This window comes from Alosa sapidissima, chromosome 8 (genome assembly GCF_018492685.1).
Source record: "Alosa sapidissima isolate fAloSap1 chromosome 8, fAloSap1.pri, whole genome shotgun sequence".
Classification (NCBI taxonomy): Eukaryota; Metazoa; Chordata; class Actinopteri; order Clupeiformes; family Clupeidae; genus Alosa; species Alosa sapidissima.
Genome location: NC_055964.1, coordinates 23,344,736 through 23,362,852, shown reverse-complemented (window position 1 = coordinate 23,362,852; position 18,117 = coordinate 23,344,736). Strand labels below are relative to the sequence as shown.

At 43.6% G+C, this 18,117-nt stretch overlaps 1 protein-coding gene across 4 annotated transcripts in view; it reads left to right on the top strand.

Annotated features, from left to right (window-relative positions):
- Positions 1-224: 224 nt before the first annotated feature.
- The window catches only part of LOC121715808 (protein unc-13 homolog B), a 43,691-nt gene continuing 25,798 nt past the window's right edge, over positions 225-18,117 (top strand). For 3 of the 4 annotated variants that reach the window (XM_042101742.1, XM_042101741.1, XM_042101744.1), the window contains exons 1-15: positions 225-575; positions 5,145-8,040; positions 8,852-8,874; positions 9,605-9,648; positions 10,043-10,109; positions 10,240-10,245; positions 10,858-10,935; positions 11,465-11,684; positions 12,040-12,267; positions 12,985-13,126; positions 13,484-13,653; positions 15,389-15,504; positions 15,696-15,859; positions 16,180-16,330; positions 18,100-18,117. The exon at positions 18,100-18,117 is cut by the window's right edge and continues 51 nt beyond it. In XM_042101742.1, the coding sequence (XP_041957676.1) occupies positions 5,325-8,040; positions 8,852-8,874; positions 9,605-9,648; positions 10,043-10,109; positions 10,240-10,245; positions 10,858-10,935; positions 11,465-11,684; positions 12,040-12,267; positions 12,985-13,126; positions 13,484-13,653; positions 15,389-15,504; positions 15,696-15,859; positions 16,180-16,330; positions 18,100-18,117 (4,143 nt within the window). In that variant the 5' untranslated portion in view covers positions 225-575; positions 5,145-5,324. The remainder of the gene's footprint in view (positions 576-5,144; positions 8,041-8,851; positions 8,875-9,604; positions 9,649-10,042; positions 10,110-10,239; positions 10,246-10,857; positions 10,936-11,464; positions 11,685-12,039; positions 12,268-12,984; positions 13,127-13,483; positions 13,654-15,388; positions 15,505-15,695; positions 15,860-16,179; positions 16,331-18,099) is intronic. The other variant, XM_042101740.1, reaches the window with a different exon arrangement.

Sequence of the window (18,117 nt, the reverse complement as noted above, 5' to 3'; positions counted from 1 at the left end):
GGAGATACAGCATATGCATGTGTGATGGACTGCATGGGAGGGCGTGAGACGCTGGAAGCGCCGGCACACGCACAGCAGAGCGCAGATTCTCCCTGAGCAACAAGCGGCTGTGTGACCAGAAGTGAGAGGAGGAGAAAGAGAAAGGGAGGAGGAGGAGGAGGAGGAAGAGAGAAATAGCAGCCAAGTAGTCCACACACTGTGGCAGTGAAAATCACAGTGTACTGAGTGAAGTAATAGGAAAAGGCTGAGAGAGAGAGAGAGAGAGAGAGAGAGAGAGAGAGAGCTCATTAGAGACAGGCAAAGGGGTTGATAGGCATCAGTGGCCATGGTTTTGACTTAGCATAGATTGCCTTAGTATTAGATTAGAATTGGATGATTTGTCCAAAGGTCCCAGGATTGGATGGTTTTTTTTTTTTTAAATGTACAGAAATCCTTGTAGTTCTCTGTGTGGTCTCGCTTTGAAATCCAGCACAGCTTTCATGCTCTGACAACCATGGAATTTGATTTTAGGATGATACTCTGGTCAAGAGTCTTTTCTCTGCTCTGAATGTAACCAATTCAGCTCCTTCAATAAGGTATGTGTGTGCTTGTTTGCACTTCAACTGCTTCTTTATATGAGTAATATTTACTGTTTGTTAAATTAAAACAGACAAATATGTTGTAGTAATGTGTTATACATGATGCATACAGCAGGATAATCTTTCCTTTCTTAATCAATGCAGTGGTTGATTTTGTAAATTCAGTTACAGAAGTCTTCAGTTAATCATCAGGTTTTGTATTCATCCTTTGGTCATTTCAGCTTTTTCTCTCATGAAAGGACTCAATATTGTCTCTATTTTATCTTGCACTTCAGTAACCTTGCACTGTGGGTCACTACCTGGGTTGGTAGAAGATAAGATTGCATGGTCCAGACTAGCCTTGCCTTTCAGTCAGGTAGATGAGTGGGAATTCCACAGAATGTGACTCAGCCTGGTGTTGCTATTTCATCTAGGTACAAACCTAGCCTTTAGGTTCATGGGTTAGGGACCTTTTAAGTGGAAACCCTGGTTCAGAAAAGGTAGGAAGCGATAGCCAAAGTGAGACCAAAGCAGAAAGTAAAATTGATTATTTTTGTTTGTGTCCTGCCCGACACGGTCTGGCAAGTATCCAAATCCCATTGTGTAAACAGTTGTCTTACGGCAGTGGGAGGATGCAGGGTAAAGATCGAGCAGCTTATTGCATTTGTTTGGAAAATAAATTGCTTTGCAAGTACCTCCATCTCTCTCTCTCTCTCTCTCTCTCTCTCTCTCTCTCTCTCTCTCTCTCTCTCTCTCTCTCTCTCTCTCTTACACACACACACACACACAGACACACACACACACACACACACACACACACATACTGTACACAAACACAAAGCATTGTGAATGTTAAAGACAATCAAACTGTTCCTTTTAAGTTTCTCCTGACATTCATGTCAACAGTGATGATTGAACCAGTTTCCTCTCTCTCAACCTATCTATCTGTCTATCTATCTATCTCCTCTCTCTCTCTCTCTCTCTCTCTCACACACACACACACACACACACACACACACACACACACACACACACACAAACACACAGAAGAGAGTGAGAGACATGTGAATACAGAGAGAGAGAGAGAGAGAGAGATAGAAAGATAGAGAGATAAATGGATGATTGTGTGTGTCCCTTCATATGTAAATTATAAGCACCCTCCTTGTATGTCAAGTAAAACTAGTTAAGCATTTCTAGAAGATTATACAACATGTGGCAATTAAATAACAATGATACTTTTATTACAAGTACAAGTTATACGAGTGTCTTCTTTTAATTAAAATTTAATAATTGTGTTTAACAGCCACATCTAACATTTTTCTGATGTGTCTGATGTCAAACTAATAAAATATAAGCAGATGACTTTTGAATAGATTTGAATAGACAATCCATACAAATTCAATACAAATGATTTTGCTCTTTGAAAGTTGAAGTTAAATTATTGAAATGTTCACCTCTGTGAATAACTAGACATTTGATTCACCAAGAACTCAGTCACTTTGGTGGTTCACTGTACTCTGGTGTCATGACCTACTAACTTGCTACTAGTCTCTTGTAGTCTATATCAAGAGAAGCTATTCAGACCAGGACTTATTTGTATGCAGCTAAGGTTCAATCAATCAATTAATCAATCAATCAAAATCAATCAAAATGAATGCATTTAAAATCACATTCAAGTCACAATCACAAGAGTTTTATAGCAATAATATCATGTGATAATGTGTGAATATACTTCAGGGACACACATAATATTTGTGCCCTCAATTGTCTATAGGAAGAACAGCATAGAGGTTGAAGGATAGAGTTAATGCTGGGACAGTGTGTCTGGATGATTTCTTCCTCCAGTGACCGTGAAGTGGTCTTTCATGAGTCACTCTTTTAGGACACAAAAGATCTGTGTTTTAGCAATCTCACTATTTCACTATTTTCTTTCAGTTTTCTACATGAACATCTGTAGAGACTAGAGAGTAAGTGGAGAGTAACAAGATGAGACTGTAAGAATTCATCTTTAAGTTGGAAGATAAAATAAGATACTTTTTAATGTGTTACCTCTATAATTTTATCCCTATACATATTTCTATTTTTTACAATTTGGTCAATCTGGTAACAGCATGTTGCATTCTCCCCCAAAATCCCTTGCGTTTCATCCACCCTTTCTGAAATATCAGGGTAATTACCAGGAGTTTGTTTGTCTCCTCCTCTGTCTCTCTACACTTAAACCAGCTGCCTGGCTATTTCCCACAGTTGTTGTCTGTCTTTTCATCTCTACACTGATGACATTCATCTAGATTCCACTCACTGTCAATCTCCTTGACAAGACAAGCTGGAGCACTTACAGTACTCGACACTTTGCAGTTGTAAGAATAAGTAAGAGAATAAGATATGCAAACTTTACCTGCAAAACTCCAAGTGTGTGTGCATGTGTGTGTGTGTGTGTGTGTGTGTGTGTGTGTGCGCATGTGTGTGTGTGTGCGTGCACATGTGTGTGGCATCATGTGTGTATGCGAGTGTTTCTGCATGAGACAGAGCTTAAGGCAATAGCAGCCAGTCAAACAAGCTTGCTGCTTCCCATTGTCAGGAAATGGTGATTCAGGCAAAATGGCTGCCTCCACAACCACAGGTCTGCTGTTCCATTTGCTCATGAATGGAGTCTGATTTTGTAACCTGTTTGCAGCACTATGGCCTCCCACTGTGAGTAACTTCATGGCAGTGGCACACCTTAACAACAAGCACACAGGTGTCACCACAAAGATCTTGTTATGGAGAAATAGGTAAAAGAGTTTCTTACCGTTTCAATTTCTTTAGCCTTTTACGAGTGGTGTGTGGTCACTCCGAGTTACTGATTTGGACCTGTTAAAGAACACTCTGGCTGGAGAGGCTTGGCCTATGCTGACCTTTTCATGTAACTATAGTTTTGAAGGGAGGAGAAATGTCAGCCTTATTGTAGAGGAATTCTTATGATTCACCTCCTAAGCAATCCACATCTATATTCAGTCAAAAGTTATACCAGGCTTGTAGCTGGTTGACAGCAGTATGACATTTTATCAGTCACAGGGGAACAGAAGAAGAGACATATGGGTAACAACATTCAAAATCACACAAGCAGGAAATGGGGGGTGTCACTCTCAGAGAGAGAGAGAGAGAGAGAGAGAGAGAGAGAGAGAGAGAGAGAGATCCACTGGCAGCCTAATTGCTGAGCTTTGACATTGTAATGAATAGCTCCAGTGTGTATGGGTAGTCTTGAGGAGGGAATTGGGTAAATCTTTGACATGGCTCATCCACCCCCAAATCACAAGGCCTAGGGGTGCTATCAGCCAGCTGCCCTACCAAGCCTTATTCTCTTATGATCCTACAGTATGCCAAACTTGTGTCATCTACACCCAGTGCTGCCAGTGACTGTAGTCTTTGCCTTATGCATATCAGCTGTATAATTGAAAGTTATCTATGCTGTTTAAATAGAACTGGTCTTCTTCTTAATATCTATAAAATGTAGTTGTCTTGGAACCTAATGTAGAACAAAATGATGCCCAAATGTAAGCTTTCAAACGGCTTTGTTTATTTTTAGAGCTGTCATATTAATTAACCAGCTTGAACATATGCTGGTGTATTTGTCACCATAGCTACCAACTCTGTTGCTGTATGGATCTCTACATACATTATGTATGTGCGGTTACATGTGCACAACAAAAAGAGTGCAGTCCTGTAGCCTTTCCATTCTGTTTGGGCCGTTAGCCTCTTCAGTGGAGAATCCCCCTTTGAAGCAAATGATGAGAGTGAGAGGCATGTTAGCATTGAGCCAACTGCGATCTTTCCAAACAGGTTTACATTATACATGCATTGAGACTGTCACATAGCATGTTCTACCCATGCTACAATGCAGAGACTTCTCTCTCTTCTTATCACATATGACTGGTCTGATTATAGCCGCTGCTGCTGTATGATTTCACTACGGTAGCTGTTTGAGGCCTTGGCTGAGATGTGTGTGGAGTGCCGTGCTGTGTGTGCTTTTCGCACCCTGCACAATCTGTAGGGACCTGCTGCTGTGCGCTGTTCTATGAGGGCAAGTGTTATACTGTATCTTTCTGAATTACACAAGATATATCATGACAGTTCCTCACCAATTGTTCATGTTGCATAGGGTGTCTATACTGTGTGTAAGTTAATGTGGTTGCATGTTGGCCTTTGGATTTTGTGTCCCAATTCTCCCACCGTCTGTAAAGCCTTGACCTTTTCTTTAAAACTTGATTGATTTTACAAGTGGTATGATATTACAGAGACTAGACAGTGCAGCCTACATTAAGCAATATTTCCTGTCTGTGGATGGAGGGTTGGGGAGAGTTATGGCTCTGGAGGAAGTGGGGAGGGCTGAGCATTGTCTTTTTATTGGGATTGCAGTGTTCACACCACTGATTTTTTTTATTACCATGCATTGACAAAAAAGGAAAGATATGCTGGTATGTGGATTGAGTCAGTATTTTTTTTGTTGGTGCATTTGGTGATTTTCATTTTAGTGTCATTGTCAAGTGCATATGCAGTGTCAAGATGTAAAATTATGTACAAAAATTATGTATCTTTTTCATTTTTTAGCCATGGACTGGAGTGTATAGTCATTTGAACTGATAGAGCTCTTCAGTTAAGACCTCTGTAGCTTGAGATGTCATCCACATAACAATGAAGTGAGACAGCAGGCAGTAGGCAGGAGGGTGTCAAAATAAGAGTCCACCCTTCCCCCCTACCTTTGACTACCCTCTTGCACATACTCTGAGGATGTTCTCCAGGAACTGCTTCAATGGACAGGATGGTGTTGGTGCCCCACAGTATGGGCGCCATAAACACAAGTCAACTGCGCCTAAAAAGAGGGCTCCCAATCCCAGAGTTGCTCTCATGCTCCGAGGCAAAATTCATCGCCTTCTTCAGGGGTCTGGAGAGCAAGCCTCTCATAACCCATGCCCATATTATGCTGGGATCCTGGAGGAGGATGAAGAGGAGGAACAGGAAGGTCCAGAGCCAGACTTGAGGAGATGTGGGTCTCAGAGAGAGAGATATAGCACACCTGAAGTTGCTAATGGACAGGTTGCCAAAGAACACTCTACTCAAACGAGTATGGATTATGTAGGTGAGGTGGAGTTAAATAGAGAAGGGTGTGTTCGCATCCCCTGTACCCTCCAGCATGGCAGCATTGCACAGCCACTGAGATCACCGATGCCAGCTATGGCCAATTTCAATGGGTCAAGATATTTGGAAGAGATGGGCTCAAATACTGGAGCATCTTTCAGCTTCAGTGCAGTCAGGGAGGACAGGATTGTGGAGGAGGACGAGGAGGAAGAGGAAGAAGAGTCCAGTGCTCTTGTTGAGCACATCCTGAAGGAACTTAGAGGGATCAATAAGATCCAGGCGGAGATCTCAGACTTGAGGGAATACCTCACTTCTGTGCGTGGATCAGTAGATGAGGTATCCAGCTGCGTTGAAGCAGTGCTTATGGAAATAGAAGGCATGCGCTCAGGGACAAAACCTGCCATAGACTCTTGGCCAGGGGCAGTGGGGCTCAAGGAGGGGGGCTCTGATCTCTACCATGAAAAGTGTAGCAGCTCTTACGACCCAAGAATGGATCAGTCTCACAAAGCAGAGTCCTTATGTGCAGCAAGTAATTTCCAGTCACAAGAATTCAGTGTCCATGATAGTCAGTACAAAATGGCCCTGAATCAGCTGTCAGATGTTAGGAGATTTGGCTCAGTGTACCAGGATATGTGCAGCTCATCCAATATAGATTCTCCAAACCCAGATGTCCACGTGCCACCTGAGCTCGACGCGTTTGACCAAACCTCAGACATCCTCCCTGGCACCAGGGTAAGGAAGTTGAGCTTTGGATACATGGAACGCCAGGACGGACAAGACTGTCCCAGCCCCAGCTCTCTGTCCTCAGGCCAGAGCTCCAAGTCCGAGTACGAGCCTGACCGGCTTGAGCCGAGGTGTCCAGGCGCTGCACCCGAGAACCAGGGTTGGAACCAGATGGGCTTCCCTCGCAGCACGAGCGGGGAAACAGGCTGGAGTGAGGAAGACGGGTACTTCAGGCAGGGCAGTTTTGAAGATGGCGATGGCTGCATAGAGCGAGGGGAAACTTGGGAGAGATGCAGAGACGAGGAAGCAAGCAGCACACTGGGGCGCTCATCTGCCGGCAGCTCCGATCGTCTGTCCTTCAGTTCCAGTCGCCATTACAACTCTCCTGCAAGCACGAGTAGCCGAGAGGAGTGGCTGTCCAACAGAAGGACACAGAAACAGAGGGCACAGAAACATGAGGCAGAATCCACGGGTAGGTCTACTGAGGACCTCATTTTGGAATGCAGTGGATCCGCCCATTACATTACAGAAATGTATGAAAGTGAGATAGGAGAGCTTGCCCATTCTGGTAACATAAGTCATGGAATTGCAGGCACTCAGATAAGTCAGGGCAGACACACCACCCAGTCTTCTGACCAGTCTTCATATCACCAGACCACAGAGGCTTTGTTGGTCAACCATTCACACAGTGGAGATGCTGTCCAAAAGGCTTCAACCATAGAGGGGATAGAGAAGAGCAGAGCCACTTCAGATCCCAGTGTTTCCAGCGTTGCACCATCAGATCCTTCCTATGGCAACACAGGTTTCAATGTGAAGAGGATTGGCAGAGCAGTGCTGGATTTCAAATCAGTTTTGTGGGTGGCCCTCAAGAAACTAGAGGGAGCTCAGTCACCTGGGGACAAGACTGAGGATCCCCTGTCCTCTTCTCCAAGCAGTGAGACACTAATAGAGACCCCATGTGTTGCTACACCTGATGAGGGGAGTGATGTCCCTGAGGGAATCAGCAGTCCTCCCATACCAACACACCTGACTTGCACTGCTGAGTCAGACCCAGTGGCTCAACCGGCACGTGAGGTCCCCCAGGAGCAGAGCTCTGATCCTGCTGAGGACCCACAGTGTGCTGGGGTAGAACCGCCATGCAGTGGAGCTCATGCTGCCGCAAGCCCCCCGGATGGCTCCTCATCACAGGGCTGCTTAACTGACTTAGTTCCCTGTTCACTGCCCTCTGCAGAAGACCATGCACAGCGTGAGGAAGAGAAAGTTTTGCAGTCTCCCGAGGAGATCCCAGTAGATGCTGATGTGAAAATCCCCGGGGCTGTTAGTGCAGACATCTCTGAACATTTTGAGGAAGACACTAGTGCAGTAGTTAGTGAAGAAGCACAGAACACAGAAGCAAGTGCAGACACCAATACCGACACCAGTGCAGATGTGCATACGGAGAACACAGATGGAGATACTAGCATAGATAGCGGCTTAGCGGGCCCGGTGGAGGAGACAGATTGCCCTCAGGAGCTAAGCCAGAGGGACGTGCGACGGCTGAAGTGCATGAGAAGTTTTCAGCAGATCCTCAGGGAGAAGAGAGAAATCCGTCGAAACCTTACACTCATGACAATGTCCACCTTCTCTGAGGAGGATTTTATTCAAGGTATGATGCAGACATGCAAACATTTTTCAACTTCTATGCAAACATTTTCTTTAACAATTCAAACGTTTTTTTCATAATTCCTAAAGAGTCCTGTCCTCTGAAAGAGTGTTGCTATGAAGTAACTTGATGTTATTTCAGTTCATTACAACAGTGTCCCATGCCGGCTATTTAGCATTTCAGTCCCTGTGGTTTGTTTTGGTCACATGTATCAAAAATATGTTTTTGCCAGACTTCCATACTTTTAGATCAAAGCCTTGTTCCGTTTTTACCTATTCCCTTTGATGTCAGGTGTATCTTGTCTAGTTTTTATTCTTGTTAAAGATGTCTGTCAGTGCACTGAAGATTACGAGTCATGCTTTACCATACTTTCCTTCCTGTCTGCATCTTTCCCATTTCAGAGAAATTGTTGCAAATCGTAATGTTAGGGAATAGAACTGCTGAGTCAAATCGCTGGCAGGCCTCCAACCTCTCAGTGTTTCATCTTTTGCCATTTACACAGCTTCAGGCACAGAACTCGGCTTCAGTTTAGAAAAAATGAAAAAAAAAAAAAAAAAAGACTGCCATGAAAGTAGGACCGAAGACAAATTAGCACCTATTACAGCATGAATTATACATCTGAGAGAAATATTCAGGCAATCAGGAACAGCGCTCAGAGCCCTGCTGTTTGTATCACCTCGCAGTTCTGTAGTCTGCATTACCACACTCTCTGTCAACTAGATGTGGGCACAATGGCTTTGGCTGTCCTCCTCTGAATAAAGCTGAAGCATAGTAATGCCTGTCCTGATCTGTGTTTATGCCTTTTCCTCTACAGAATCCAGCCGAGAGGAAGATCAGGTTACTCTTTGCCGTTTTGTACAGGAACTCCTGCTGCTTTTTTCTCAAAGTTGTCACCTCAGTTCATTATTTCCCCCCAATCCCCTGCATGTTTTTTGACGTACTTCCTGTTGCAAATGATTGGTGATTTTTTTTACCCCAACCCCACATCCAGAATGAATGACATGAATATCATTTTTCATTTGTTTCTACTTATGTTTTTCCTGTGGTGCATGGATATCTTTTTTGTGTGTATTCAATGTAAATGGTTGTCAGTTTATTACAGTATTCATATAGGCTGTGCTGTATATTATGAAAGTTCTTCATTCTTTACATTTTGCTGATTATCTCTATAGTTATAATATCATTCTAATGCACACTACACACTATACAAGTTTTAAGCACACTTAGAACATGTACTGTGTATAGTTTAAACCCATGAAGCATTGACACACAGGATATTGTGTTCTAAACGACTAAGAACATTTTCACAGGAATGACCTGATTTCAAGGTTAATGGGAGTTTGCTTTTGTGTGAGAACTAGCTGTGTGCTCTTTGTGTTTGTGGTCCACTGCCTAAGTGTGCAATAGATCAGCTATTGATGGCTTACTTGTGAATCTCAACCAACTCAGCAGAAAGCTGGTGTTTTGCATTGCCCTCCATTGCACCATGTTCCATCTTCCATTATCGATCACAACATGTTGAAGTAATTGTCGCTAACAATTGTGGCTCATTCTGTCGTTGTCACAGAGCCTAGATGGAGACCCCAGCAAACAGGCGTGGGTCAAGCCTGGGTAAGTTATTCCTTCATTCATTTTTAGATTATGGTACTTAATTTCCCTTTCTCTGACCAGGTTATGTACGCACATGTTTCATTTACATATCAAGCAGACACCTATACTTATACTTTTATTTCAGACATAAAGAATTGGTATTGATATATGATTTTAACCCTTAAAGGAGTACCGTCACACCGGTGTGACGGGAATGTTGAGAAATGAACATTCTAAAGAATATCTGGGTTCATTGAATTCAACATAGAATTTTAGAACCTTCAATTGTTGCGGAACTTAGAACATTCAAAAACCTACCCACTGGGACATTTTCCCTGTTGTTTCCCAAAGTAACTAGCAGTTAGACCTCAAAGACCAGCAATGACAGTGTTCAGTCATGTTTGGTTTTGCACAGTGGAGGTGGTATCGACACCATGCCTGATCTTCGCAAAAGGAAGCACATTCCCCTCGTCAGTGAAGTGGTGGGTTGAATTGCTTACTATTGCCTAAGACTGAATGTTTCAAACAATGTCATTCTACATTACTTCATCAAAGTCTGAATTGTTGTTTGTATTTCTTTCTTTGTGACTGCTACACCACACTCTCTTGAAGGCTATGGTAAGAAAATGTCAACTTTCCTCTCAAAGTTGTGTAGTGCGGTTGCAACTTAACGACAGTGTGACATCAATGCCTTTTTAAAATCAGGAATATTATCTATAGCCTTTGAAGCATTTTCCAAATCTTTTAACAAACAGCTTTATTTTGTACTCTCTTCTTGTTCCCCTCCCTCTTCCATCAGAATAGGGAAGATACCGAGAGCAAAGGGTTTCAGAAGACATAAGCCGACACTTAAAATAAAAACCATTGACAGAGTAGCTTTAAGTTTTCATTGTCTGCTAAGAGCTGGTTTTAAAGCGATAGCATCCACAGACTTTAGCCTGGTTAATAACTATTAATAAGGCTCTGAGGGTTATCTGAGGTAAATTGACGAAGCATTCTGGAAAGTATTCCTACATCAGATTTTGTGTGCATAGTAGTGAAGAGTCCTACTTTATTGTGATTTGGTCTGGCACCATTTACTAACTTTGACCCTCACAAGCACACAGCATGTCATCAATCAATCCCAAAATGCTTTGTGGATTCTGTGGAGTAGGGCTGGTTATTTGAACGCGTGACACTGTCTGGCTTGCTGGTTGAAACATAAAGGCCTTTCTCTGCTCTCCTCTCCAGTCCCTGGTCCAGCAGTCCAGGAAGGCCGGCATCTCTCGTGCTCTCGCCGCCCGCTCCTCCGTGAAGGACGAAGAACTGGTGAGACACAGAAGCACACATTCCCCAACACAAAACCTCACAGAGCAGACTCGAGACATGCATGTTGGCATGCTCTGCTGTCACAGAATGCATCTCTGCAGCTTTGTGACTTTTAATAGGAGTTTGGAGGTTTTGCATATCAGTGTCTGCTAAAGACAGCAAACATGTCTCACAAAACGGAAAAAGTGTCACAGACATTACCACACACTTGCAAGTATTTTGCTCACCATCTTCATCACATCAGGTATAGGCAATAGTAGAGTAGATTCTGACCGTTGTCAGGTGCTGTATCCAAATATAGAAATGATTACTACCTCTCTTTGGAAAGCTTCCATAAAAACAATAGCAACAGCTAAACCAAAAACAAGTTATGTACCTTTCTGCATTCTTTTTTTGTCTTCTTGACACCATCCTACTTGCTATCAAAGTACCACCTACAGCGCTACACCTTTCCCACTCCAGGCGTAACACTCCTCCTCCTCTTTCTTTCTCTCTCTCTCTCTCTCTCTCTCGCTCTCTCTCTCTACAGAAGACCCACGTGTATAAGAAAACGCTGCAGGCTCTGATCTACCCCATCTCCTGCACGACGCCGCACAACTTCGAGGTGTGGACGGCCACCACGCCCACCTACTGCTACGAGTGTGAAGGCCTGCTGTGGGGCATCGCCCGTCAGGGCCTGCGCTGTGCCGAGTGCGGGGTCAAGTGCCACGAGAAGTGCCAGGAGCTGCTCAACGCCGACTGCCTGCAGCGTGAGTGCAGAGATCGCAATCACGAACGTGAATGTGGATGTGGATTATTTATTTATTTATTTCGTTTTCCAGTGTTGTTAACCCTGCAACCTGCACATTCTATTGAATATAACACATTTAATAACAGAGATAACACAGAGGCATTTTTTTTTTTTTTAAATGGTCCTATTGAATTCAAATTTCCGGGAAATATACAGCTCTCATCATATTTCTTCTTTCTATTGATCTGTCATCATGAGTTACAGCAATATTGTCTTTATACATTTTAACAGAGAAGAATGTCTGTGATTGCAGTGTGTTCATAACTGTTAGGAAAATCCCTTTAAATTGACGCCAGCGCCTTTGTCTACTCCAGGTGCGGCTGAGAAGAGCTCCAAGACTGGCGCCGAGGACCGCACGCAGCACATCATCACTGCCATGAAGGACCGCATGAAGATACGCGAGCGCAACAAACCTGAGATCTTCGAGGCCATCCGGGCCATGTTTGGGGTCACCAAGATGCTCCATGCCCAGCATATGAAGACCATCAAGCAGACAGTCCTGGACGGAACCTCCAAGTGGTCATCCAAGATCACCATCACAGGTACCGCACCCAGACCAGACCAGTCAGGGTTTATCATGAAGTCGTCATCCCCTAATAAAGCGGCCGTACCGATCCCCCTAATGACATGTACTTATTGATCCCCCAATGAAACAAACTATCTGATCCCATAATGAAATATACTTATTGATCCCCAATTAAACAAACTTATTGATCCCATAATGAAGCAAATGTACTGATCAGTCATTGCACTACATTTCTACTTTCTCTGGTCCCACCTTTTCTCTGGTGTTGTGAAAATAGCATCCCATCAAAATTGCCCAATCCTTCTTCTGGAGATATGTTCTTCCATAGCTTTGATGGATCACCCTAATTTAACTCACTCTAACTGAAGGCTATGTTGGTGTGGGAAAGTTTATATTATCACCAGTTTGAATGTGTGGGTTCTGGTTTAATAAGGCAATTCCATTTGATTATTTGTGTGAGAAATAGTTTTAATTTCCGCCTTTGTGTTGTCTTGTTTAATACTCGTGTTTTTCCCCGTGCACTCGATCACCACCTCTCTCTTTGTGTGGGACACTGAGTCACGCAGTACCTGCTGGATCCTTCTGCTCTCGCTGACTTTTTATTTTATGTAACAAAAACACAACGCAGGAAAAAAACAAAACACTCGGCTGTATTTTCTTGAATTCCAGTTCAGCCTCGTTAAATGTACTGTGAAACATTTTCACCTCCTTGTGGTGGTGTGTCTGTCCGCAGTGGTGAGCGCCCAGGGACTTCAGGCGAAGGACAGGACGGGCTCGAGCGACCCGTACGTCACCGTGCAGGTGGGCAAGACCAAGAAGAGGACCAAGACCATCTACGGGAACCTGAACCCTGTGTGGGAGGAAAAGTTCCACTTGTGAGTTCCAACTCCCCAACCTCCCCCCACCATGTGCACCACCATCACTCAGTCTGCTGCTGTGGCAGCTCAGGGTTACTGCACAGAGAGGCTCTCAGATTAAACTCCTTAGTCAATATTTATTCAGTTCCAATCTGGTCCCCTTTTTTGCCATATTCTTGATTTACTGTAAGAGAAGTGACATACAAATATATCAGTTAACCATCAGTGTTGTTTAGTTAGTCCTTCTCTAACAGCTAATAGTTTCTTAATGTAATAGTGTAGCCTTTGCATTAAGAAATTACTTACCAACCAAACATTGACTTTATTTTATTTACCCATCACTCATTGCATTGTTTGACTATGCTTAATCCCCAGTGAGTGTCACAACTCCTCCGACCGGATTAAGGTACGCGTGTGGGATGAGGATGATGACATCAAGTCTCGTGTGAAGCAGCGGCTGAAGAGGGAGTCGGACGACTTCCTGGGTCAGAGTATCATCGAGGTCCGCACACTCAGTGGCGAGATGGACGTGTGGTACAACCTCGGTCAGTAGTGGGCAGCCTCTGGGTGTGAGTGTGTGCTGTATGTGTATGTGGGGGTGGGGTGTGGGGGACTCTTACCCCACACTCATAATGTGTGTGTCTGTCTGTATTTACCAGTATCTGTGTGCCTGTACCCTATCTGTTGTTGTAATATGTCAGTCCGTCAATCAGCTCATCTCCACCAGCTGACAGATCAGATGATCCCTGTCATTACATACAGTCAGCTAAATAATTTAATTTCCTGTTGTTGCCGTTTTTGCTCCTTCCCCTACCAGTTGCTTTCCAACCCACCTGAATCCCAACTCCCCCTTTCATGGTACAGTATGTCTGGCCAGGGGTGTTGAACTTGGAGTAAAAGTAGGACTGATTACCAGGGCCCTGGGCCCTTGAAAAGTCTAGAATATATGCATGGGGGGGGGGGGGGGGGCATGGGGGCCCCACATGCACAGGGCCCAGGATCTTTACGCCCCTGTGTCTGGCTTCAATGTCCTATTTGTCATTGATGCCTACTCTGTTCTGTACCCTGTGGTGGGGTCTTTCCTTTGCTCTGCTTGCCCTATAGAAACCTTTCAAGAGAGTTCCATTATCAGCATCATAGTTGGCCCCACAAGGCTTCCGTTTTAACATTCCATATGTTATCTTAATGCAGAGGAAGTAGATTGGGAACCAAATAGAACGTTCAAGCATTGTTTTTGTTTTTTATTGTTGAAAGGGTCTATAGGCTTTCCATGCACACACAGAGGGAGGCAGGGAGGCCCCAGAACAAAGCTTACTAACTTACTACAAATTGAGATAAACTGTCGTCCTGACTGAACTGTAGTTAAGTTTTAAGATATATCTGTACTTGTTTGTTCAAGCTTCCCCAATGTTTCTTTTTTTTGCCAATTATTTAAGTGTGCATGTTGTCCCAATAGTTCTCTTAGCCCATTAAATCTTTTTGATTGCTCAGCCTGTGCCAGTTTGAGAATGTGTGGGTCTGCAGCTCGTACTGAAGAGCTTCTCTTAGCCCTTCCATGTTAATGTATTTACCCAAGCCACGATACCCAAGCCAAGCTGTTCAAGGATATACTCTATCTTTCCCACCTACTTCTCAACTGATATACAACGAACACCACTAGACATGAAGGGTAGTCGATTTAATGTCACCCAACAAATCTACTCTCCCTCTCTGGTGTTGAAGGAAGCGCACTCACCCAGGTCATTAAATCTCTTAGATTTTTTTACTGAGTGGCAGAGGCACAGCACAGGAATCTCTTTGTTCTCATAAACTAGTCAAGCGTGAGCAAACTATCATCCAGTCAGGTACACAATTTTACCTTATTGGCTTGTACAGAGAAACAGTAAGAAACTATCATCCAGTCGCTGTTAGTTGAGAAAGAGTAAACAAAACCAAAAGCTATTGAGGGTTCTGTTTTTATCCTTCAGGTAATGTGCATTTGATTGTAATTATGTTTCAATTTTGCCCACACTAACTATTCATGCCTCAGCAGAAGTGATTTTCTGTTATATTAGCAATTATGTCATGCTTTTGTGTGGGCTGTCAATGTGTATTTAATGAAAGCCGTGTCTATTGTACAGTGGGCTGCATTTTTTAAATTACATGCTTTGTAATCATTGCATTTTGTGCTTTTAGAATGAGAACGCTACAGACGGAGATTGTTATTCCTTTGATGATGTCGTCCTTCATGTGATATTGACTGCTGTGTTGTTGACGTGTTGACGTGTTGACTCCTTTCAGAGAAGAGAACAGATAAGTCTGCCGTGTCTGGAGCCATTCGGCTGCAGATCAGTGTGGAGATCAAGGGGGAGGAGATGGTGGCTTCTTACCATATGCAGTACACCTGCTTGCATGAGGTGAATACACACACACACACATGCACGCACATGCACGCACACACACACACACACACACACACACACATACTGTGTATATACATATACAATAAAGGCAGATTTACTAATATGTTAGTCATAGGAAAAAAAAATAATGGAGGATAGGTGTGTGCAATACCTCATTATAGTATGTCTGTTTTCTCTGGCTACAGAATATATTCCATTTCCTGACTGAGATTGAGAACCAGGGTGTGCCGAAGATCCCACTGGCCAAGGGAGATGACGCGTGGAAAGTTTACTTTGATGAAATCGAACAGGACATTGTGGATGAGTTCGCCATTCGCTACGGAATTGAGTCCATCTACCAGGCCATGACGTAAGTCCAGAGTTAGTGTGTGTGTGTGTGTGTGTGTGTGTGTGTGTGTCTGTGTGTGTGTGTGTGTGTGTGTGTGTGTGTGTGTGTGTGTGTGTGTGTGAGTGTGTATATATGATTTGGTGAAGACATGCATGAGTGTGAATGCCCATTGGTCTAAATCCTACCTCTTCTTTTAACATAATTTGTTTCGTTTGCTTGTTTGATGTTTGTTGCTTCATATTGCTGCACTTTGGCAGCATTTTGCTTTTTATCACTTTTTGCGCAGCCAAGTTCAGTGCTCCTATATCACACAAATATGTCTCTGCCTCTCTTCTGCACAGCCACTTCGCCTGTCTCTCCTCCAAGTACATGTTGCCAGGGCTGCCAGCGGTCATGAGCACGCTGCTGGCCAACATCAACGCCTTCTTCGCCCACCCCACTTCCGCCTCCACCGTGTCAGCATCCGACCGCTTCGCTGCATCCAATTTTGGGGTGAGTGTGTCAAGACTGCAGTTGTAGTCTACTACTTGTTTTAGGTCTTTTGGCTCCAACTCTGTCAACTGATAAGATAATATAATATACGATAATATCAACCAAGAGGTTGTATTCACTATCATGTAGAGTATGGTGGTGGAGATTTGTTTAGATGTTTGGTTGTCTGTCTCAGAGTGCCTAAAATGTCTCAAGACAAACCTGCACTTTTCTTTGAAATCATAATATCTGAACTTTCCAGCAAATCAATATTGTATTTAAGCAATATGCAATTAATACCATGTCATATCCATCAAGCAGAACTGGCAATTGACATGGCTGCAATTAGGATGTGGTGCAGTTGAGCCCAGATAGGGTGTAGGGTGAAGCTCTGTTGCTGATTGGTGGCCTGACCAATGGCTCGGATGAAGCTCTGACCAATGGCTCCCTATTTACAGTGTCATTGATTAGTTTGTGTGTGCTTTTTGTAGTCCGTGAGAGCTATTGATCCGAGTGCTACTGGCTCTAAGAATCTGAAACATTACAGATTTAATGTACCCTCAGGCTCCACATTTTAAAGGTTACATATTTGTCTTGAAGGAATTACATCAACTTTTGGAATGACAAATAAGGGTTGTTTGTTTTCTCGAAAAGAGAGCTTGTCAGTTTTTAACACAGAGTTTCTAAATGGTGCACCTGGGAAATATTGGGAGAACAATAATCAGGAAATGAATCAATCTCTCCACCCTTAGCCTTAGCATGCACGCCCCACGCACACACACACACACACACACACACACACACACACACACACACACACACACACACACACACACACACATACACACACACACACACATATACACACACTCCAGGTCCTACAAACAGTGGTGTAAGATTGGAAGTCAGAACATAGACATCAGGAAGACAGTGATTTACGAGGTTCTATGACAGACAATCTCAGCAGTAGCTGTTGAGGCTGGAAATATATTCAGATTTATGCTGTCAGCATTACCGTCATGCACTGCACACACCCTTAGAGAACATACAAATCCATTACAGCCTCTTCTTTTTGCTGTTCCCTTTTTTCCGAGGTGTCAGGATGAGCCACATTAGCTAAAGGGAAAGGATTATGTGGATTTGTGTTAGAGTGAGTCATATGGAGATAGACACCTAGCCGTTTCACCTTGCGTCTTCCTCTTTTTCTTTCAGTTCACTCTTCTCTCAGTTCTCTCTCTCTCCTCCTTTTCTTTCAGTTTACTCATCTCTCAGTTCTCTCTCTCTCCTCCTTTTCTTTCAGTTCACTCTTCTCAGTTCTCTCTCTCTCCTCCTTTTATTTCAGTTCACTCTTCTCTCAGTTCTCTCTCTCTCTCCTCCTTTTCTTTCAATTTACTCTTCTCTCAGTTCTCTCTCCTCCTTTTCTTTCAGTTTACTCTTCTCTCAGTTCTCTCTCCTCCTTTTCTTTCAGTTTACTCTTCTCTCAGTTCTCTCTCTCTCCTCCTTTTCTTTCAGTTCACTCTTCTCTCAGTTCTCTCTCTCTCCTCCTTTTATTTCAGTTCACTCTTCTCTCAGTTCTCTCTCTCTCCTCCTTTTTTTCAGTTTACTCTTCTCTCAGTTCTCTCTCCTCTTTTTCTTTCAGTTCAATCTTCTCTCAGTTCTCTCTCTCTCTCTGTACCACACTATCACTACACTGTAACTGTACGGTCTCAAAGAGCCAGCTCGCCCCCTCATGTTCCACACACCTGACCCGTCTGGCCAACTCTGTTGCCTCTTACTCTGTCCCCATGCAGAAGGACCGCTTTGTAAAG